At 38.5% G+C, this 23,194-nt stretch overlaps 3 protein-coding genes across 29 annotated transcripts in view; 1 reads left to right on the plus strand and 2 right to left on the minus strand.

Moving 5' to 3' along the window:
* Positions 1-3,030: 3,030 nt before the first annotated feature.
* dpys (dihydropyrimidinase) lies at positions 3,031-15,151 on the plus strand. Its single transcript, XM_069655807.1, has 9 exons — positions 3,031-3,361; positions 5,466-5,624; positions 5,812-5,991; positions 7,589-7,778; positions 8,076-8,232; positions 8,541-8,682; positions 9,542-9,684; positions 12,285-12,492; positions 14,591-15,151. The coding sequence occupies exons 1-9, from the start codon at positions 3,110-3,112 to the stop codon at positions 14,648-14,650; spliced, it is 1,491 nt and encodes a 496-aa protein (XP_069511908.1). The 5' UTR covers positions 3,031-3,109; the 3' UTR covers positions 14,651-15,151.
* Positions 15,152-16,996: 1,845 nt separating this feature from the next.
* Positions 16,997-18,829, minus strand: LOC138584781 (dendritic cell-specific transmembrane protein). The gene is made up of 3 exons (XM_069657090.1): positions 17,783-18,829; positions 17,365-17,691; positions 16,997-17,284 (listed from the first exon to the last, which is right to left on the minus strand). Exons 1-3 carry the CDS (start codon positions 18,827-18,829, stop codon positions 17,225-17,227), a joined length of 1,434 nt encoding a protein of 477 aa, XP_069513191.1. The 3' UTR covers positions 16,997-17,224.
* Positions 18,830-20,530: 1,701 nt separating this feature from the next.
* The window catches only part of rims2a (regulating synaptic membrane exocytosis 2a), a 143,123-nt gene continuing 140,459 nt past the window's right edge, over positions 20,531-23,194 (minus strand). For all 27 annotated transcript variants that reach the window (XM_069655882.1, XM_069655879.1, XM_069655874.1 and 24 more), the window contains one exon: positions 20,531-23,131. In XM_069655882.1, coding sequence (XP_069511983.1) covers positions 22,928-23,131 — 204 coding nt within the window. In that variant the 3' untranslated portion in view covers positions 20,531-22,927. The remainder of the gene's footprint in view (positions 23,132-23,194) is intronic.

The following is a 23,194-nucleotide window of genomic DNA, read 5'->3' on the forward strand; positions in this document are numbered from 1 at the left end:
GCAGTCGAAAAAGAAACTGACATCTGTGTTGGTTTGTAGTGCTGGTAGAGGAAATAAAATGATAACAACAGCCTTCCTCTAAATCCAGCAGAATGGCAACTTTCCTCATTCAGCAACACAGAGACTTTTGAGGAGATGCCATTGCTGCCTCATTGGTTTTTCACTCCCTCTGATTACTCCTCTCATCTTATGTAAATCCTCTTAAGTCACATGTTATTGTTTATTGCAACTGTGAAGGTTAGGTGTTCCTAAGCCCTGTGCGTACGCTTATCTCACTAGCGCATGCATCTTTGTCTCTCCAATGTGTCTTGTTTTCCTAATACACTAATGGATGAGAAAAGTTGTCTGGACTGATGCGGTGCAGACAACCAATCCACTGCAGTAAAATGCTAATCTCTCCCAGTGGCTAACAAGTCTTCATGAAAGAGAGGCAGTTTCATGCTCCAGGGATATCACAGCATTATCAGAAGCCTGCCGTATTTTGGGATTTTTTAAATAGTAAATATAAACGATTCCTAAGCACACAATTACATTTTTGACCAGTCAGCTTCCCTGCTTCTGTAGAGCAATTCGTGTTTGAATTTTTGAACCTGAAGTGGTGATTGTGGCCACAGGTTTTTGGAATAATTTCTGAGGTTCTCAATCAAGCATAAGACCATAGCATATGTGACAAAGGTACTGCATCATAGCAGTAGGAAGTTATAGGCCCTTTTCATAATTAATGTTAGTTCTACTTGTGTTTTTCTTTCTGACATGTAAAATGATCTGCTATAAAAAGAGTGATGAAGACAAAGGGCCAAAATCTGTGACTTGTATAGGAAAAAAAAGATGGTTTCTGTATTGTACTTTGCAGTAGATGGAGGATAATGCGACAAACAATTAGAGCACATATGGCAGGTTACTGTATTGTTAGGCTCAGGTTTCAATGGGCATGTCATGTCATGTCATGACTTTGACTTTGGGACAATGCATTACAAAAATTCCACTTAAGGACAATTTGAGAGACTATGACAATTTGTTGTGCATGCATAAAGAATGCATACAAAGGTTAAAAGTCTCATATTCTCAGTTTCCAATGCTCAGTATCTGGTTTATTTTCTACATCTTTATTGTCGCACTAATGAGAGAAAAACTCTGTTCAGTTCTTTTGTCCACTGAAGATTCCCCTCAGTGTTAAAATGGACACTGTACACTTTAAGTGCTGTATAATGATGTGACCTGTAGATAGAAAGATGAAAACTCAGTCTAATACAACAGCCCTGCGTTAAATACTGCCTCGTGAAGGTTACAGTATTTTAGTTTTTGATGAAATTGTGTTAGTTGAAGGCCCAGTGAGGAGTTGTTCACTGGTTATGAAACAGACTGCAATTAATTCTGATTACTCTATATGACCCACAAAAGCAAACCAGGCCATCAGTGACGACATTGATTATTTCTAAATAGCTATTTTTAATGCTGAAACCGCTGATGGGGGGTAGGTGTCAGACGAGGCAATTAACTGCACGCTGCCATTGTTTCCATTTTACAGGGCAAATATTTAAAGTGAGTGATACATATGTCTGTTAAAGAAAGCAGGATGAGATTTGTTGTAGCACTTCAGCATGTACAGGACAAAATCAGCAAAGAGAGAAGAGGTACGGCTTTGTCCACAGGGGGCGCCAAAATCAACACAAAACAAAAGTTCCTCACAGCAGCTTTAAGTTGTATGTCCCTAATAAAGCTCTAATGAAAGCTCAGTAAGTAACACTATATTTTGCACGATAGTTTAAATGTTTATTTCATTCTGCACGTCCCTCACACATGCTCACTCCACTCAGCTGTTCTCATCACCTGGTCACATCTATCCAATAGCAGTGCAACACACACCCATTGTGAGCGTGTGTTATTGCTGCTCTCTTTTAAAATATGGCTTTTCTCTGTGTCTTACTTCACAATTTTTTTTAACTTATGAAGGGATAGACACAGCAATTCAGCTGATGCTTTCTCTTTTCACCCTTCTCCAAAACAGCTGAAGCGTCCGATATCACTGTATTGTAAGTTCTAAACAGGGCCCAATATGAGGGTGAAATGACTCTAAAGCTTAGTTATTTCTTTGTTAGTGTATGGTCCATATTATACATGTTCAATGTTTAATAAAAGGACATTAGTTCCCTTTATTGAATGGCTTTATAGTTTATAAAACATAAGCAAAGAACTTTCTTTACTAAACTACAGAAGTGTTCTGTAGTGTTGTGTGTAAAGAAACAGAACACACTAAGATATATACCCTTATGTTGAAAAGGTGCTTGTGGAATAAATAAATAAATAAACAAATAAAAAGGACATCACCCGGAACCCACTTTGATAATTAGGGAACAATATCAGATGGAGTAAAATGGGCCCAGATGAACCTATATCTAGAGACCTGTCCTGAAAAGGTGCCAGATGGCAAACATTGGACCTTTATTTTCTTAGTGTATGCAAACAAATGTGCTAAATCATACACATCCTGGGGCCGAGATTGCAGCTGACTATCCATCTAGAACTTCTGCTGGTGTGTAGTGTGCTCTGTGCACTCTACATGATCACTACTTGAAGTCAACATGGTATATAAACTACGCTCTGAGTGGTTAGGATAGGAGTGTTAAATTACAACACTTCTTCTGCCCCCTGGCGAATCATTCAGGCTATTACATGTTGACAAATTAAATGTAGTTAGCACATGTGGATGCCATTTGCATTTTAAACAGGCGTGTTTTGGCAAAAAATAAATACTTCAAATGTTTTCAGTAAAAGTCTGATAAAAACACTTCTCATCTGGTTGAATCGACTTCCGCAACTTTCAAACCACAGAAAATATGTGTTGCTCCTGCCAAAGTGCTGCAAATTACTGTTAGGAAGGCAGATCGAGTTCTTTGTAAACCGGTTGGAAAACACTGAAAAGGGCGGCGTCTGAGACATGACACTGCTTCCCTACAAGGAGTCCAATGAGCCAACTCTCTGGACATCCATATCATGAACTTTGGAGCTTCCATGAGGGTATTAAGTGTATCGACACCATACTGAGCGTCATTTTAGCTCAGTTTGAACAAACGCAGTCTCTTTCCTTCTCTCTCCGAGCACAGCAGGGATGGCAGAGCCCAGTGGGATCCTGATAAAAGGAGGCAAAGTTGTGAACGAGGACTGTTCCGTGATCAGCGACGTCTACATTGAAAATGGGAAGATAATAGAAGTTGGAAAGAATCTTCAGATCCCGGCGGGAGTGCGAGTCATTGATGCCACCGATAAACTTGTGATCCCGGGCGGCATCGACACGCACACGCACATGGAGCTGGCGTTTATGGGCACCAAGGCAGTGGACGATTTTCATATCGGCACCAAGGTGTAGATCTTTTATTTACGAAGAAAATATACAAGGGTGGTTTCTCATTCAAGTGCGTCAAGGTGGACAAAGACAAATAGCTCAATAACGGAAGTTAAGCGTTCGCGCCTTCACAGTAAGGCGCTGTATTGTTATTTCCTACCTTTAGCCTAATTGTTTCTCATATGTATATTATTGTTTCTTATCAGTTAACTAATTCATTTTTATTATTATTAGCAGAATCAGTAACTCATAAAAATCAGATCAGTAGGCCTGTAATCACCTGGCATTGTCTGCTTGAATAGTAGGCTACTCAGTTCTCCATCGAAGTAACAAAGTGTAGAAATAGTCTGTAACAAGAGTCCTGCATATGATATCTTATTTGACTGAAAGCACAAAAGTATTAGTATTAATATGCCTATGTAAGAAAATTAAAAGTTCTCATTATGCAGACTGGTAAATTAGGGGTTCATTTCTATGTTGTGATTTTCACCCTCATTATTCTGGTTATATTTTGTTTATTTCAAGTAAAAGTACTTCAAAATTAAAACTAATTACCTGCATTCTTGAGTAAATATAGTGACTTATAGCACTGCATGCAGTAACCAGACTTTCCACACTGTTTTATAGATAAATGTATAGATGAATGTCAGTGTCCGTGGTAGTAAATTACATTAACTGATGCGCTTTAAGACGTATCTGATAGTTGATTTACATCTGGATAGATTTCTTATTAAATATGTATTTAATATGCTGCATTAATCATCAATATGATATGCATATTGGTGTTTTATTTTGAAGGTTATTAACATAAGTGAATTTTGAAAGTATAGGACTTAACTTCCTCTTTTTAAGGATTTTTTTTTAAAGGATTTTAAGGACAAGATGTACATATATTATCTGGGAGGTGCAGAATCTTCCCTTATCCAAACATATAACTTCAGTTACTCATGTGCAGCCTGTGACAGTTTTTTTTTTATTAGTATGACAATCGCAAGTCTTATTATTCAGGTGTCAGTGATATGAAGCAGCTTACAGAGGAATGAAGAGGCCAGAGAGCTGCTGCCTGACTGTAAAATGTTGTCAAGTGGAAAAGGGAAACGCATGTTTTGTAATGAAGTCTAAATAGTATAATGTTAAAGTTATACTGTCATGATCTGGTCAGATGGCCATGGCACATGGTATAGTAAATGTATCTAAAAAACCTACTTAAAATTGCAAACAGGATGCGAGATGAGCTGGTCAGTAGAGTGAGTAATGTAAGTGTTGGAGAAAAAGAGGATAAAGGAACTAAACAACATGCATGGAGAAAGTGTGTCCAAGGTCAACTGGATAACAGTTTTTATATAAACAGCCCCCCTCCATCCGCCTCCAGAAAAACAAAACGAGCATAAAAAGCTGTACAGTACATTAATGTAAAGCAAACAAAATAACTGGTAAAATCAACTTCAATGTCTAACTCTAATTCGATCCTATCAGGATCTTGTGATACACTGCTTAAGATTCATACAGCAGCAAGGACAAAATCAAACATTCACAAAACAATAGATCATCAGGCCAACACATGGGACAATGCATCTCCCATTTGTTATCAAGTCCAACTCAGTGCCAACAGAGCCATACACACAAAGAGTCAAAGAGTCACTAAGTGAATGTTCAACTGGTTTTACCATTCACAGGTTTTGCATTCCCATTCATTTTTAATCAGACTTGCTGTCTACAAATTTATGTAAGGGATTTATATTCCCACAAATCATGAATTTACTGATGTGTATTGGATCAATAGTCAGTGTTACACAATGTCAAAACTGTTTGACTGGTATGTATCCGTAAAGCAAATCAGTTACTATTTGAAAACTGGCAATGAGTAATCAGTCCAACACTGTGCTGATAGTAAAGGTGACACAGGTTAGGCAATAAGTTGAGGAATGTGAAGCAACATCCAGCAACATCAAACACCTCTAAGCTTTTAAAGAGATCAAGACCATAGTGATGTGTCTATATGATCAACAGAAAGTCAGATAATGTTTGATAAAGTGTAAATGAAAAATAACTTCTGAAAGGTTTTCTCCGGTTTCAGCATCTCCGTGTGTGTGTGTGTGTGTGTGTGTGTGTGTTTCAACAGGCTGCTGTAGCAGGAGGGACCACAATGATCATGGACTTTGTCATCCCCCAAAAGGGCAAGTCTCTCCTGGAGGCCTACAATTGCTGGCGTCAAACAGCTGACCCCAAAGTTTGCTGTGACTACTCCCTGCACGTTGCCGTCACATGGTGGAGTAACAAGGTGAATGAGCAGATTGTTAGTCAGAAATGGCAGCAAACAAAAAACATCTAATAAAATAATTTCAAGTAGGTTTTTTTTAATGTGTTAAAAGCACCCATGTCCTGATTAACACTCATTTAGTGGTAAAAATAAGAATCATGTTTAATGTTCAGAGCTATGTATGTCTCCAAACCCTTTTTTTCTCCAGGTCAAAGAAGAAATGCAGACACTGACTGAAGAGAAGGGAGTCAATTCCTTCAAGATGTTTATGGCCTATAAGGATGTGTTCATGCTGCAGGACTCAGAGCTTTATGCAGCCTTCTCCAACTGTAAAGAGATTGGGGCTATAGCTCAGGTGCATGCTGAGAATGGAGACCTGATTGCAGAGGTTAGTGTGTGCAAATGTACGAGCCACTATGTGGATTTTGTTTTCACCATTTTTTGTTTTAATGTACGTATGACATTTTTATTTCATTGCTCGTGACTTCTGTTTATTTAGTGCAAATAATGAATTAGGGAGTATACAACAAAAAATCACGCAACGAAACATTTTTACACATTCGCCCGTTATTTTAGCTTTTTTCTTCTTTTTTCATTTGTTCAATATTCTAAATTGAACTAGCAAAAACGGGTGCTCATCTGTCCTACATTGGACGGTGACGGCTAAATTGAGCAACAATTCTCTAACCTGAACAAAACCAGTCATAATTGTGTCCCAACAAGAGAAACGTACATGCTGCAGTCTTTTTTCCCAGGATGACTTTCGTTAGTGCAGGTCGGGTAAATAATGTGTATGTGTAAACACACCACAGTCCAGACAGAAACAATTATAGGTCAAGGTTTAACCATGATGGCAGTTATCTGTTTCCTCAATGCTAAGTGCTATATAAGGATACATTTTGTTGCTGTATTATTTAAAAACATTTACTTTAATATTAACTTAATAACTCAATTTAAATGAAATAAAAGCAAATTTAAAACTATCTGAACTCTTGATTGAAAGAAAATGCCAGCTCAGTGTTTCCGTGCATTTCACAGGAGGTACAAGGTCCATTGAGGCTGTAGTTGCAACAAGAGTTAATATTTAGAAAAGCAATGTGTTGAAATACCAAAAGCAGCTTTCGCCCTACCTAAAGTCTACTGCTTAAACTTCTAACCTGAAGAACTGAGGAAAGGTTTAATTTAATAGATTTATCCAGAAGAGCACCAGTGCAATTAATAACAGTAATAAAACCTGCTGGTCCCAGGGCCTCTTTATTGGGAAAAACCTGCTAAAGTGGAATCAAACCATTTTTTTTACACCTTTTATTTATGTGTTTTCACAAGACCAAACAGATCATTATTTTACATATATTTGTTTGTACTTATCAAATGTCATGACAACAATTAACCACTAGGAAGCAGCAAATGGCAAAAATTTAAATGTATGTCTCATGTAGCGGAGAGCAAATGTGAAGTACTGTCAATGTGAAATGCGTTGAAGGTCTGCAAATGAAAATACAACTTTACTTCTGTGGGGAGTCTCAGAGACCTCAGCTGTAAAACAAGGGTTAAAACAATGGGTTTACATATTCTCTGTATTTGTGATACAAATGTACTGTAATTTTTTAAAGAAGATCTACGATTCAGAAATCAGAAATAGGTTTAAAATACTTTTTGGTGGTGTCACTTTTAAAATACTTTTAAACATGTTTCTGCTTTCTTCAGGGAAATAGTACTCAAAGTGAACAGATGTTTGCAAAAGCAATAATAGAGTTCTGTAGGACCTCAAACAAAAAGAAAATACATTCAATTTCAACAAAACACCAGCTAAAACCTGTGTTAGAGCACTTCTTTGACTTGGTACATGTGATCACACCTTCTTTGCAATAATAGTTTAGCAATAGTTGAATTAGTTATAGTCTGTTCCCTCTGTGCTTTGACAGATAGTGCTGTTGATGTTTAACCTTTATGTTACATTGTTTTCCCGTTCCTGCTCTCAACAGGGGGCTAAGAGGATGCTGTCTCTGGGCATCACAGGGCCAGAGGGCCATGAGCTGTGTCGGCCAGAGGAGGTGGAGGCAGAGGCCACCCAGCGAGCCATCACCATTGCCCACTCTGCCAACTGCCCGTTGTACGTGGTCCATGTCATGAGCAAATCCGCCGCAAAGGTGGTGTCTAATGCACGCAGAGATGGTGAGTGTGAGGTTGCTGCCACCTGCTGTTGAAATAGAGCAAATATGAGCATAATGGCTCTGCATATCCTTTTTAAAGGCATATTCAAAGTCATATTTGGTCTTCATATTCAATGTCTTTTATCATGTTTAAACAGTTGAATTATTTTTTGTAATGATGGGAAAGCCCCTGAAACAGACATACTGTATATTCAGCAGGTAAGAACTTTCTCAGGTGTCATGAAGTGACCTCTAAAACAGTACAGAGAAAACAAGTGCGATAATTTAATTAATTCAGTGTTATTGTCTCCCTCTCCAGGGCGTGTGGTTTTTGGGGAGCCCATTGCAGCAGGTTTGGGCACGGATGGAACTCACTACTGGCACAAAGAGTGGGACCATGCTGCTCGCTTTGTCATGGGCCCTCCCCTCAGACCTGACCCCAGCACCCCAGGGTACCTCATGGACCTACTGGCCAAGTAGGTGGAACTGATTGTGTAGCAATCAGTAATTTCCAGCCAGTAATATTACCAGTGATTATAAATGTATGATGAAAGTGCTTTACATTTTGTCCTTTATGTCTCAGAGCAATTGATTTATGTTAGCTAATGGACGAAGGGACAGGAACAGATGTTGAAGATGACGTAACATTTACAATACAGAATAGAATTTACGCAGCTCAGTGACGATTAGATATTTCAGACTGTAATTTTGTTTTTTTATTTATTCACCCCAGCATCTTTTCTACCATATATAAATGTATGCATTTACTCATCAAATCTGCTAGTGATGATCTCAGTGTGACTGGGACGGACAACTGCACCTTTTCCATTTGCCAGAAGGCTCTCGGCAAAGACGACTTCACCAAGATCCCTAATGGAGTGAACGGAGTGGAGGACAGGATGTCTGTCATCTGGGAGAAAGGAGTGGTAGGTCCTTATGATATGAACACACCTCATGAGACATTGTTCAAAACTGAGACTCAAGTCTTAAACACCAGACGCATGAGCTGCCCTAAGCAGCTAAGATACAGCTTCTGGTCATTATTATGCCACATAGTAAACAGATTGCAGTGTTATTGCAGTGGGCTGAATAGGAAGAGGCCTATAACAGGGAAAAAGACAACATAACCAACGAAAAGTGATTTTTAAATTAAGGGTCCTATTTGCATGTATGTTACGTCAACGTGATGCTTTTTACTGTGAGCATAATCAAGCTGATTACTCATTGAGTATGGAAACCAATCATTGGTGGAGCATGCATCATTTAGACACTGTATCACTTCAAATTAAGAGGCTCCTACAGGGCAGCTTTGCTGGGCTGTGAAGATTTATCATGCATTGTATATGAATGTAAACAATGGGAAAGGTCCATCATACATTTCTTAATCTTAAGTGGGCATACATGAACATACATTTCTTCACAAAGTTTACTGTCCAAAATAATCTCGTTTGATGAATTAACTCTCATATATTAGTATTTTCGTGTTTATTTTCACTTTAGTATTCTGTCTAAAATACAAACAGAAAGGCAATGAATCAGGAACTGCAGATTGCTGCAAAGAGTGCACATCTTTTCATCATGATTCAGCCTGGCTGCCCCAAGGCCATTGGAAAGATTTGCCACATGCAACAGTGCTTACACATCACATATTAGAGGCTATTTTGTTGGAAATTAGTTGCTTGCTGCACTAAAGCACTGACCTTTGGTCTGTTAATTCTGTCTTTTGTTGTCATCCACTGTTGCCCCTTACTTAAACGGGCTGCTTTGTGCGTTTCCTCCCATCAGCACAGCGGTAAAATGGACGAGAATCGATTTGTAGCTGTCACCAGCAGCAACGCAGCAAAAATCTTCAACTTCTACCCGCAGAAAGGCCGTATTGCCAAGAACTCAGATGCTGATGTGGTTATATGGGACCCCAAGATGACAAGGTGAGGACCAGACTCCAGCCATTCAGCATTAATGGGAGAAAGCTTTCGAAACTGAGTAGGAAAAAAGCTCTTGGAAACTGTGTGTACTGTTTTTAATGTGTATACAACTCTATTGCTTATAAAGTTAAATATGTCTGCCAGTGCTATCAGCAGCTTCTACTGCAGATGGTGCTGCTGAAACATTGGAAAAACTTGAAAGCATGTCTTCAAGGGTGTTCGAAATAAAATAAAGTTTACTACATTTGCTATAAGTTTAGCAGTTAAGCAGGCAGGCTATAGGCAACATAAAGAGAAGTGATGCATCTTTCATCTTGTGCCACCTAAACACACACACACACACACACACACACACACTTAACAACCACGTAAGCTGATTACGTCTGTGCTTGATCCAGAAGTCAGGGGATGTCATCACTTATCTGCAGCTGCAAATTAAAGCATAACACAATTTACGTATGGATCACATTTATCAGTCATTAAAAAGACTGTTGGAATGATTCATTCTTTTCCATGTTTGGTTAATTTTTAGGAAGGATTTTTATCAAACTTACATAAGCTAGATGCTGACAGCAGCAGTGGGATGATGCTGGTCGGTCATGGTGAGGATCTTAAAGATGACGAATATTTCACGTGGGAGATAAACCAATTTTCATGGTAGAGAACACAGACAGTATTAAGGCTATTTTGAGTATGCAGCTCAGGCTATTAGAAGGCTGTATATAAAAACTGATCATGTGATTGTTTCTTTCTGTTTTCTTATTATTCTAACTGAATCCCAGGTATGGAGCCCGGGACAGTATGCTGTTATGAGGAGCACATGCACAGATGCATGCAGAGAGGACAATTTGCATTCCTGTAGATGTGTATTGTAGCACACTCGGGCTTATATAACCTAGAGATGCACTGCTCTGTTTGCTGGAGAATCTGGGCTGAGCCCCTCAGGGCAGTCACTAACTGCTGATGTGAATTAGAGAAGAACACGTTACACCCCAGTGTCATTTGCTGAAAATGAACTCCCTGGTAACACTGATAAGCTTGTATGAAACCTGATACCTTCACATGTCTCACTGTGGAGGAGTTTACTGTAATTTGGTTGTTTAAGACCCCTCTTCCTCAGACATCATCTGTTTATTTCACTGATGGTCTTCCCTCTCTTTACTATTGTGTGTATGATGACCGATTTTATAATTCCTCTCAAGCATGAGAGCGCCTCATGTTTGATTGCTGCAGCAGTTAATTCATCTGTAAAACTGCGTAATTAATTGCCCTCAGTGCATGTGTCGCTTCATAACATCCAGCACCAGGGGCCACAAACAGTTGCATAACCAGAGAGGCCAAGGAAGCTCAGTCAATTGCCTTGTGTCTCATAATTAGGCTACTTGATTATAAGGACACATCTTGTTGTTGTGTTTGGATGGTGTCTGGCTTTACAATCAACAGGAAATGTGCATGTGTAATTGTAGTGAAGAGGCTCACACAAAAGGAAAGGACATTCAATATTTTTCATGGAGCTTAAACAGTCAATAAGTTTGAAGTCGATCTCACCATTGAGTCTTTTTACTCATAAGATTTATGTACATGTTACATCAGAGGGTTTCCATACTTTCCATCAAGCCCGACCACCTTAACGCGAGTGGGATGGAAAGAGTATGAAATTACAGCTTGTAACTACATGCAGTAATGTAAGTTCACATGTTCTTTATATGAAGTGGCTATAATCAATTATTTTATTTTAGCATTGGATGACATGATAACTTGCATGTGACAGGACTTGCTTGTAGCTTTTAGCTCTTTTTTTCCCCCCCAGGCTATAACTTTTGTTAGCTCTGCAGCTCTGCCCCTCAGCAACACAGCACATTCCTCTGTTTTCAGCTCAATACATTTTATAACAACCCTCTGTGTACTCCCTGCACTACAGCGAATACAGTTAGCATTGTTTTGCATCTAGTAGCTGAACAGCCAAATATATGTGTCATGAGATAGTGGAGACAAAAATACTAAAAGCAAAGGGAAAGTTATTATTGGACTAAGATTCATCAGTTGGACATCAGTTTTTGCTGCCAAGAATTTAAAATGTAAAGTGTTACATTAAACTGCACAATAAGTACATCGTGTTGTAGCATTTTAGGGTTGCTCAAATTAGAGCTAAGAGCTCGTATACATTAGTATACAGTTTGTTATTCCTGTAGATGCATTTACCATCATTTCTGTAAGTAAATTCCTTTGGCATCAAACATTTGTTTGGGTGAAAACCAATCAGCGGTCCCTGTCCTGCTTCTCTTCATCATAGCTTGTTCTTATTTAACCCCCCACTCCAGCCTTTGACAGAAGAGAGCATCACATGAGATAAATATTATATTGCTTCTTGTTGCAAAGTAAGTGAGCTGCAGTAACCCATTGCTGGCCTGATTCGATCAGTTTCAGATTAGAATGGAATGCATTAAGGTTTCACAAAAGGTCTTTGTTTTCTTTTTTTAGCTGGGTGTTCAGAAAGCAAGCAGTGATTATCTCACTTATCACAAGGGCTGCATGTGATAACCAATTTTAGTTCAAAAGTAGTTTTCAGTAACTCTTTGCTGTTGTATCTCTGTGTTTTGTAGGACGATATCAGCCAAGACCCACCACCAGGCTGTGGACTACAACATCTTTGAAGGCATGGAGTGCCACGGTGTCCCTGTCATCACCATCTCCAGAGGAAAAGTGGTCTATGACAATGGGCAGTTAAAGGTGTCATCAGGGCACGGCAGATTCATCCACAGAAAACCCTTCTCTGAATTTGTTTACAAAAGAATCAGGCAAAGAGAGCAGGTCAGTCAAGCCCCACAAGTTTAATTCCCCAAACAACACAAAGCTACCATTCACCACTGTCTATGAAATCAATCCCGATTTGCCACTTGGAGAACAAATTTTGTTTTCAGACATTTTCATGCCAAAAATCCAGTCCAAACAAATGTATTAATAGCATGTGCAATTTGTTTTTTATATGGAAAAAAAAATCAGTTGTCCTTTGGAATGAGTCACTTCTGGTAACAAACCTGACAAACTGTTCTTGTCTGTCCTTACATGTCTCCTGAGCTCTGCAGGGCCAATAGTGGTATCTTTCAGCTTATTGTTTTGGGTTTTGGGCCCGTTACTTTGCTGTTTTGGAAAACTTTCACTGCATTCAAACGATAATTTTCAGCCACAACAGGCAGCTGTTAAAGGGATAGTTTGGCTTTTTTAAAGTGGGGTTGGCATTTCGTCTTCTCCGTAATATTGTATTTATATTATTATTTATTTTTGTACTGTTATTTGATCCCAGCTAGCAGGGAACGTCCTAAAACATTGGCTAACATTAACAACAAGTTCAAATTACGTTTGAAAGAAAACGTTCTAATCATCTAAAATTCAAAGACCATTTTAAGGGTGTTTATCAAGACATAACGTTTAACTGCAACATTCTGAAGATATTTTCAGAATGTTGTTGAGGCCTGGGATGTCAGAACACCTTTTGTAAAACATTTGCTCAATGATAAGAACAAAGGTAGAACATGCTTACTGTAACATTCTGAGGATCTTTTCAGGATGTTAGAATGGCCTGAACTATCAGAACGTGATTTATAAACCCTTCCTGAAATGTGATTTGAACATTCTCACTGCAACTTTCTGAACATGTTTGCAGAGAACGTTCTCCTACTATTTAAAGGAACATTCTGGGAATCAAATAAAAACTTCCCGCTCAAAACATTACCAGAACATCGCACATTTTCAGAACGTTCTTAGAACAAACCATTTGTAGCTGGGTTGTCACTTCCGTTGTGCAGAGTAAGACATAGTGCTTAGAGAAAGGGCTGTCTGACGACGAGGTGAAGCGGTGAAAAAAGTCAAAAATACAGCACACACTTAAACTCAGATGTTGTTTTTTCAAATATAGGGCTCTTTTAAGTGGCTAAAGAACGTTGTACTTGTGACCCCATCTGCAGCGGTGCATCGCTTAGCTTCCGTGTAGGAACTCCGGCCGGCATCTCCTAACAGGGGCCATGCTGACTGTTATCTACTGTATGACGATTCATATTCTGTTACAAACAATCCCACTTTAAAAAACCCAAACTATTCCTTTGAAGCTATGGTACTCTTCCACTTTAGCACTAAACAGACAGACAGACAAAGTCTGGATTCGCTGGTGTACATAATGGAGGATTTAGCACCATTAAGAGCCACAAATTCCCTCAAGAGGTGGTGGAGACCAAAACATAAATGGTAAATGCTAATGTTAAAACTTCTGTATTTGTAAACAAGCAACTTTTTATGAAGAAGTTCAACATATCAACTTAGAGGTCATAGACTGAATGTCCCAGCTGTGTTCTTTTTTTGGCCAAAGCAATCAATTACAAGTATTATATTACATCCAAAAATTAGTCCAGCACATAATGCAACAGCTAAATCCCTACTTTTCTTTTTTCAGGCTTTTTGTTCTCATACAAATTATACAAAAGCATTTTAATATGAGCTTTAGAGGTGCTACTAGGCATTAATTTTATTTTCTTTACCGGAGACAGAGCTAGGCCTGCTGTTACCCCATGATCCATTCTTTTAGATAAGCTAAGCAAAACCTCCAAAGACATGAGAGTGTGCAGACCTGTTCCTCTAACTATGTACTTAAGAACATTTGAAGAAAATAGTTGACCAGTAAATGAGGGACTGATTTCCACACAGCCCAAATCTAAAAATAATTAGTTATTAGTATTTAGTTATATCTGGTTCATAAATTGAGAATCATAAATGTAACTTAACAGACACCAAAGACTGCCTAAAGCACCTTTTAGAGAGACATTCTTATAATAATGTAAAATATCTCCACATTCTGATGAGGCGCTGTACACAATAGTCACTGAACTTTTCTTTTTTGCTTTGTATTTGGTTGCAGGTGGGGAAACCTACAGCAGTGACCAGAAAACCCTACGAAGGCAAAGTCATTTCTATATGAACATCTGACAGAGAACATGAAAGGCCCTGTGGATCTCCAGCATTGGGTCTACATTACAGTCCAGAAGTTTGAAGACAACTGAACGCTTTCTCAGTGATAAAGCTTTAGTATCTATATTTCGTTGTGATTTCTTCAGGTCTAGCATACCATATTCAGTCCTTTGAATAACTGTTTGCAGTACAAGTTTTAGTGTAATGTTTTGGTCAGGGCTCTGTTGGCAAATATCTCTTCTATTTGTTCAATTGTGAGACCTTCAGGCCAGTTCTGTTCAATACACAGGTCAGTCGATCCCACTATAGTGCTGAAAATGTTATTTCCTTAAATGCATTATGCAATCAAATAATTGGGAAAATAGGGCTTATGCATGATTTCATTGTAAAATAGAATATCTTGTTATTGGAAAAGGGAGTCCTATTCCCCATTATATTTGTACAAATAATGATGTTAAATGTATTATATAACAATTATAACAATGTTAGCTTCAGTTGTGCCTGATTCTTATTTAACGGACATCTTTTCTTTCCTTTATGTCTGTTGCTATTGGTAACAGGACTGATTATTCTCAACCAAAAGCATCTTTCGCTTTGATGAAATATTCATTAAAATGTGTGGAAGTATTAGGATTTACTTTGTTGACCCAGATTGACTCTGTATTTGCATATTCAGCAGGATTTAACATTATCGCGTACACTCCATCTTTGCCCATATAAGGAGTGCATTTATTCCATCCCATGGTAAAAAGGTCTGTGGCTGTCACTGAGCATCATGTGGCAGCTTCCTATTGGGCTGGCATGCTGGCGTGGTATTATGCCACAGGGCCAGTTGAGACATAATGTGAGCTTATCAGGTTGCCACACGGGTCAGTGGCAGCGTGTGAGTCACAGAAGGCCTACTCATCCTTGAGCTATACCACTTCCTTCCTCTTGCCTCTGACAGTGGAAGGGATGGTGTTGGGCCGGCGGTGTGGGATCGTACAGTCAATACTGAGTTTCTCTTAAAATGGTGAGATGTGTCCCACTATTCTTTCCATAGTCCTCCATAGACTGGAATCCCAAAAAATTAATAAAAATGTCAAATGCAGCGAAAAATTTCTAATTTTGATTCGACTTAAAGAATTTGAGGCAATAATTCACATCCATTTTGAAAAACAACATATTTCTTCATATGTTGTAATAATTGTTCTTAACTTCCAATTCTGCCACAGATATACTAAGGAATTTAGACTGAAGGAAAAATACATGAAATCATCCTCTGGAGGCAAGAAACTGCAATAAGATCACAAGTGTAGAAAGTACGAAAAACAATCCCACAAAGGATAAAAAGTCAAACTGTCTCACACCTGCACAATGTTAATGAACAGTTACAGTGTGTAAGTGGAGAGAGGACAGTGCTGTTCTCTGCACATGGGGACATCTGTCTGGGATTATGTAAGAAAATGTCACTGTATACGCTCTGCAGGGGAGCATTACACATGGAGGTAGAATAAAGAAGCCTGCTTCTATTTGAGGTTATTATAAGCTCTGGTGCTCTATCTAACAGGATTTTCTGCTACCATCAGGAATCTATAATCGTAAACTTTTATTAGAGGTAAAGAGTAAAATGAAAAATACAAGTATTTTTTTTATTAATGCCTCCAGCAAGCCCAACTGGGGATTTAAGATATTGTCATAATAAATTCAGTATGGTGGCTTTACTGTGTCTTGTAGATTATGCTCACAGTTTGGGGTAGACTCATCACAGACGACTGTCCTCTGCTTTGTTATATAATGAACATGATGTAATATGTATTAATGTCTCTGACAAGTAAAATGAAAATTCTAATGCCTGAGTGTTCACTCAAGCTAAATTGAATGAAATTATAACTTCTAGATTTGGCTATTATCAGCGTGTGTATTTTCGGTGGCTAATGTTACCATCAATTGGCGGCTTGGCAGTTGTGTAATATGATACAGCTCAATGATCAAGTGTAGCAAATTTACAATGACACAGGTAGAGACAAAGGATGGGGCACAGTGTTTGTGCGCCACATTTTTATTGTTGAAAATATTCCATAAAATTAATCTGTATTTACATATACTACATTTGCATATCATCACAACAGGCCAGTTCACTCACACCAAGCAGCCAAAAACACAGTAACATGTTCAAGAAAAGACAGTATCAGATAGTAGAAGTTTAAAGCCCATCAGGGACTTCATTTGAAACCACCTACAACCCCTTCCAAAAAGATCTGAATTAGTTGTAAGCAGTAACATCATAAACAGCTTATTTAATGGAATATTTTGACCCATAGTTTCAGACACAACAGTTAAAAAAGCCTTTGAGAGATCTTCAGATGTTGCTTTTTCAACAAAAAAAGCTTCTGAAGGACATTTTTTTCCTCCACAGAGGCACGTAGCGGAGAGTTGAGCAGTGGTTCTTGAAGTTTAGGCAAACAGGACCGCTTAAACTGTGTGATGAAACTGACGTTTTCAAATGATGAGCCAGAGGTAAAAGTTACATTTGTAGTAATGCCCTCACTAGGAGACTTCTTATGTTTCTTATGTTTTGTTTGCAGTAAACAGAATAGGTTCCTCACACGACACTTTGTGAATCCTCTTTGGGCCTGAAGAGCAGAGGGCACCAAAAATGTGGCTGAAAAGAGAAAACACTAAGTAAATGAAAAGTCAGCCTTATGCATTTTACAGAGGTTGACATACTAGTGATATGCATACCTTAAAATAGAGTGATGCGAGACTGCCGGTTTTCTCCCTCCTTTTTAATCGCTTCCTCAGGATTTTGGTGTGCAGGTATTCCACTCTCTCTTCGGCAGCAGTAGAGAAAAATCGCTCACAGACCATCATTCTGATCTGGGTCACTTTAGCAGCCATCAGAGCCATAATGAGCAGGGTGAGCAGGATGGCAGCCAAAGGAACAACCGAGTTATAGAGCAGCATCTTGGGTTGAGGAAGGCACTTTTTCTCAAACAGGGTCACAGAGTAGGAAAAGTCTTCTTGATGGTATTCCTCACTAAAAGGTATACCTATTAAAGTTGCAATCCCCTAAGAGGATAAAAGATGAAGTAATGAGTGGCTTTCAGACAGAAGCAAAAACATGTAAATGCAGACACTACACTTTGACAATCAGACTCACCTTGATGCTCACTAACAATGGGACATGAAATGGTTCCAGCTCGGATAACTTTGTTGTGACAATATTAACAAAACAGTACAATAAGGCATCCACAGTAATAAATATGATCCAGGCGACACAATGGGAGACCACTGGCATGCCAAATTTCAGCATAGCTCTCCCCTCTTTGGAGGTGGGGCGGGCGGAGGGGACAAAGGTGTACAGCTTCTCTTCCTCTGGTCTGAGGGGGAGGACGTGGGACTTTCCTTCCATTTTCTGCTTCTCGTCAAAGCTAATAAATTTGCTGCTGATGTACCTGTTATTGTATTTCATGTCTTTGCAGAATTTCTTTATGTGCAGCACTATAAACATCATTAGCACGAGGAAGCTGATGGCAGGAAACATCCTATTGCTGACAGAGGAGACTGCATTCATAAGGGACTGGACGTACTTCACAGTGACATTCAGCTTCTGCTCTGCTTCAGTGAGTTTCTCTCTGAAATGTTCGGATTCCAGTCTGGGTGAAATCTTGAGCTTGGAGTCAAGGTTCAAAATCCCCAAGTCTGTAACCCCCTTTAGCATACTTCCTAGCCATTTTAACATCTTAACATAGTTACTGAATGGATCAATGATGGCTGCTTTCTTGGCCCTCAGGTTGCAAATCATACTCCTGACCAGGCCTGTGAGGTTCTCCAAGGTGTTACGTATATTTTGAAGAACAACCAAACTGGTCCCAGCAGTCAGGAGCAGGTTCCGACTCTTCTTCATGAAAACAGAGATCACAAACAGAGTCCCCAAGCACCTTATTCTTTTTGATAAGAAGAGGGCAACTGTCAGAAGTATTCCAAAGCAGCCGGTAATCCCTCCAGCCACTTCTAGCTCATAGTTCAGGGTAAGGAAGAGGTAAAGGAGGAGCAGGGAGCTGAGTAGGAGGCTGGAAAAGCTACAGGTGAGGAGTAGGAGGACAGTTCTTTGAAAACCATCCCTTTTGCCAGTAAGGAAAACATCCACAGCCAGATAACCGGTTTTCTGGAGACTCTCTGGTATTACAATCCATGAAGGTAGCATCCTGGATATTGAAGAGGATATTCAGGGAAAACTCAACGCTGGAATGCAAAAGCAACATTGGGAAAATGAGGTAAGATGACTGCTAAAGATAAAATGTTTTGTCTGTTACTAAATGGCTTAAACTTTCTGTAGGTACATTTTAGTCAAAAAGGCTAACATGAAATCACAAACCTGCTGTGTAGAGCTTGTCATCTATTCTTGTGTAGCTTCTCTGTGCAGATACTTTGCAGTCTCCTTAAATAGGGCTAAAACAGGAACTCCTCTGCCGCCTCAAACCTCAGTCATTCGTCATTTCACAGTCATCCCTATTTTTTAACCAAAAGCAGAAGCACACAGATCACACGCTGAGGCCGAAATCTTACAGTGTGAGAAGTGATTGTCCTTTATGTGTAAAAATCAAGTAATGTATCAAGGACTGCAGGTCTGCATGCCACTTATGTATAAATAAGTTTTGGTAGCGTGGTGTATACACCTTTAGACATGCTGGATAAAATAGTTAAATACATTTGATAAATAGTGACTGTGGAGAAGACTATGGAACAATAGGGTTGGGAATTTTAAGGTTATTTTTACATTGTCATAATATGATGTGGAATTTGTGGATAAAATATTCAGGAAGTGTGAACAATTAGAATAGTATACATATTCATAGCAATGACTGTATATAAAGTGTTTAATGTTTATACAGTCTGTGGTTCATCGCAGGTTTTAACACCAGAAGCCCCCCCCCCCCCCCCCAGTTCAGAAACGTATGACTTACTGTAACTTGAACATACCAGATGAAAGGGTTAAAAAAAAATGTAGTTTTAATATTCAAACAGAACAAGTTCCAAAAAATATGTTACCTACAATCCGACCCCACTGCAACACAAATCACCTCACCTACTGTATGTCAACAACTGAGGGTTACTTGTTATCCAACCATGCAAGCTGTGTGGCTTGTGGACAGTCAAAACATCAGATGACATTCATGACCTTGCCTGGATGAATTGTGATCATGTGTTTTATGCACTAAAGTTTAACTAGCACCATTCTCAATTCAAAGTTTCAATTTGTCTTTAAAATTAAACTCCCATCAACCTCAGCTGTACTGTGTTTATAGCTAATCAGCAAATGTTAGCATGCCAACACATTGAACTAAGACACTAAAATTGTAGGCTATACATGTGTTGTTACCTGTTAAACATCAGCATGTTAGCACATAGGCATGCGGGTGTTAGCATTCAGCACCACTGTGCTACTAAAATACAGCTAGTCCCTAGGTTGACTGTATCCTCTTAGTCTTGTTTGTTCATCATTTTTCTCATATAGACAAGGCCTGTACTTTCTTCCAAAACCAGTTAACCCTTTGCATAAACCTTGCCTTGCTAACATTTCTTCTGGCAAAAAATAAAATAAAATAAAATCTTCTGTAACTAGAGTAAAACTTAGCTTAACTAACCGCCGTTATTTAATTAAAAATAATCATCTGTGTAAGCTAATCAGTAAAGTGGAGTAGTAGCAAATTACAGTAGTAGTAGTAGTAGTTTAATATAGGATGGATAGTCCGAGCACACAGTCTGAGAAAACAGATCATTATTTCTTTTAATGTTTATAACGAGCGCCCTGCCTTTGAAAAAGTGAAAATGCTAAATTGCAAAAGCATGTTACACTTCTTGTATATACAGTATACCCTAATGTCATCATCACAGAACACTTGGCATCAGTGTAATATCAATTTTTTTATTTTTAATTTGAAAAATAACTTACATAAATCTCTGTACTCAACCATACTTGACCAAGACATAGCCTTGGCATTAACACATTGCACCAAAAAGAGAAAATTAAAAGGCATTCAAAAGGATAAATAACATATGTCTTTGTCATCATGTGAGGCATTTTTCCTGTTCCAAAAGAGTCAATCTATTCATGGTAGCTTGTTTATTCAAATTCTGACATCTAAAGGTATGTACAATGAAAATTAAAATTAAAATACATACTGTAGCTCGATACAGCCACAAGGTTTTCTTGGACATTAAAACGTATTTTCGTCATATGGAAAAGGAATAATGCCTCAAGTCAATTTCATTCAGACATACTGCAACTATAAGATTCATATACTTCCCAGACATGAGAAGTATTTATAATTACTAAAAATAGAAAATAAAAAATAAACTGGTCTTGGCTTTTAAATAAAACTAACAAAAATATAGTAAATTAATTTCATTTTCATTAAAACAAGAAAAAAAACATTTTCTGTGGCAATATCCCTTGTTATTTGAACCTGTGATTAGCTCATCTTCACAAACAGTGCCTGTAAAATTGAGCCACAGCAACATACATCTTGCATGTCTGCTGCCTCTTGATTATGTATAGACCTCTTGCTGTACCAGTACAGATTATTTTTGCATGTTCGTCAACAATACTGAAATAAAATACACTTGCAATCACAACTTTTTTGTCAACCTCCATTAAATATAAAATATTTTCCTTGTCACTTTTTTTCTCAAAAACCTGAAAGAAATAATGACCTTGGGGTGGAATGTTTTTGTTAAAACTTCAATAATTGGCCATGGAAGACCAAGAACTAATTTGCTGTAGAGTTCAATTTAAGGTGAGGGAGAAAAGTAATGAAGTTGACATGCACTGTACAAGAAACTGCAAAAATTCCAAATATCATCTTTATCAAAACATGCTGAGTTACTGTAAGGTGTGCCCAAGCCATGTTGCAGAAAATCCTTTTCAACATGCTTGTTAAACAAATCAAATCCAAAATAAAATACATACTGAAACAATACAGAACTGTAACATAACCAACAGTCCTAAAATCTGGACAAAATCAGGGGACTGAACAATGGTAGCAATGAATAGTACAATGAGAAGTACCCTGGGACAAGGAAGAAAAAGAGAAACATGTACAATTTGCACATAATGTTTATCTTTATAAGGCGTGAGCCTTTTACAATGAAATAAATAATTTACATTTATTTTCATTATTACTTTTTGTCACATAAACGTTTTCTGTTAAATAACTCCAAAAATTTCCTTAAAGTTTCCCTTATCTGCATGTCTGCAAAACACAGATTCATGAATGGTCTAAATAATGATAGACATGTCTTTTTTTTTATCACGATGTTGCATTCACTCCCCTTGAAAACCATGCACTAGTGAAATTTATCTTTAAAAATAATATAAATTGTTGAAAATGGCTGATCTGTTTTATTTATTTTTCTTCTTTTTTTGCAAGTTGCAGCCTCAAGAAAATAATTTTCTTTTTTTTTAATTCAGCTAAATTTGTGTCCATGCAAATGAACTAAAAAGGAAAAAAATATCTTTTCTCATTTAATTTTCATACAATATATCAACAGAGAAAGAATGATGGTAGATTGTACATTTTTTCATGGGGTTTGGATCATTACTGTATATTCTGGAGGTTTGATGGCAGCCACTTCAGTATTGCCTCAGATTAACTTTGAAGTCTTTCTGGTGGTTTACCAGTGCGGCTTGATTCAGTACATAAACCTAGGGTATTCGGGGCATTTCTCTTGGGGTTTGTGGGAGTGTGGATAAAAGCTGGGACACACCTCACCCAAAGGGATGTCTCCAAAACTCCATCTACACAGCTAGGTCAGTTGGCGTGGCGTGACCAAGCATCTGTTTAGAAACACTGTCAGCCCCTTCAGATACAAGTACATTGACATTAACAGAAAAAGAAAGAAAAAAAACAAAAAAAATTGAAATGAAACAAAAAAAATCAGAGCAAAACTATATTTTTTATTCGAAAAGGGCTTCTGTAGAACTCGTTAAGCAGTTCCCAGTACTGACCCCCATGGCTTCGAATTGGATGAAAACCTGGAACTAACGGATTCCTCGTGCTAAGGAGTTCATTCCAGCTTCCTCCAAACATCAACAACACCTGGCAATCCAGGCTGCCAGGCGCTTGCAACACGCTTCGCCACGTGCACAATGTGCGCAACGTTTTTGCTTAAAACACAGGATCACATTTGCACCCCTAGAAACAGGCTCAGAAGACACAACATCAAGCATGCAGTGTAACCGGGGGCGTGACCTGTAATTGCAACACTGGCTGCTACAACAACGCTATCAGTCCACACGCTGCTATGACCGAGAGAAACTGTCCAGTGAGGATTGGGAAGCTCTTCTTGTCAGTGGGGCCAGAGTAGGGTCCACCAGTGAGGAAGGAGGAAAGAGCTTGAACCAGCCAATCACCATGTTGGACAGGTCCAGCTCATCTAACAGTATCTGAACTGCTCCCATGAATGATTTATGGTCCATACGTCCATAGTCGCCCCAAACAATGACCTGCAGAGTAAAGAACGGGAGAAGAAATAATCAGAAGGATGAACAAAGTTTAAATTGTGTGAA

The sequence above is a fragment of the Semicossyphus pulcher genome, unplaced genomic scaffold, assembly GCF_022749685.1.
Source record: "Semicossyphus pulcher isolate SPU_LCO1_2020_fin unplaced genomic scaffold, fSemPul1.0.p SCAF_9, whole genome shotgun sequence".
Classification (NCBI taxonomy): domain Eukaryota; kingdom Metazoa; phylum Chordata; class Actinopteri; order Labriformes; family Labridae; genus Semicossyphus; species Semicossyphus pulcher.

Coding starts and splice junctions, on each gene's coding strand:
- LOC138584781 (XM_069657090.1), bottom strand. CDS start 18,829: ATGCTACCTTCATGGATTGTAATACCAGAGAGTCTCCAGAAAACCGGT. Junction 17,692..17,782: donor CATTGTTAGTGAGCATCAAG/GTGAGTCTGATT, acceptor TTATCCTCTTAG/GGGATTGCAACTTTAATAGG. Junction 17,285..17,364: donor TCGCATCACTCTATTTTAAG/GTATGCATATCA, acceptor TTCTCTTTTCAG/CCACATTTTTGGTGCCCTCT.
- dpys (XM_069655807.1), top strand. CDS start 3,110: ATGGCAGAGCCCAGTGGGATCCTGATAAAAGGAGGCAAAGTTGTGAAC. Junction 7,779..8,075: donor GTCTAATGCACGCAGAGATG/GTGAGTGTGAGG, acceptor CTCCCTCTCCAG/GGCGTGTGGTTTTTGGGGAG. Junction 8,683..9,541: donor TCATCTGGGAGAAAGGAGTG/GTAGGTCCTTAT, acceptor TCCTCCCATCAG/CACAGCGGTAAAATGGACGA.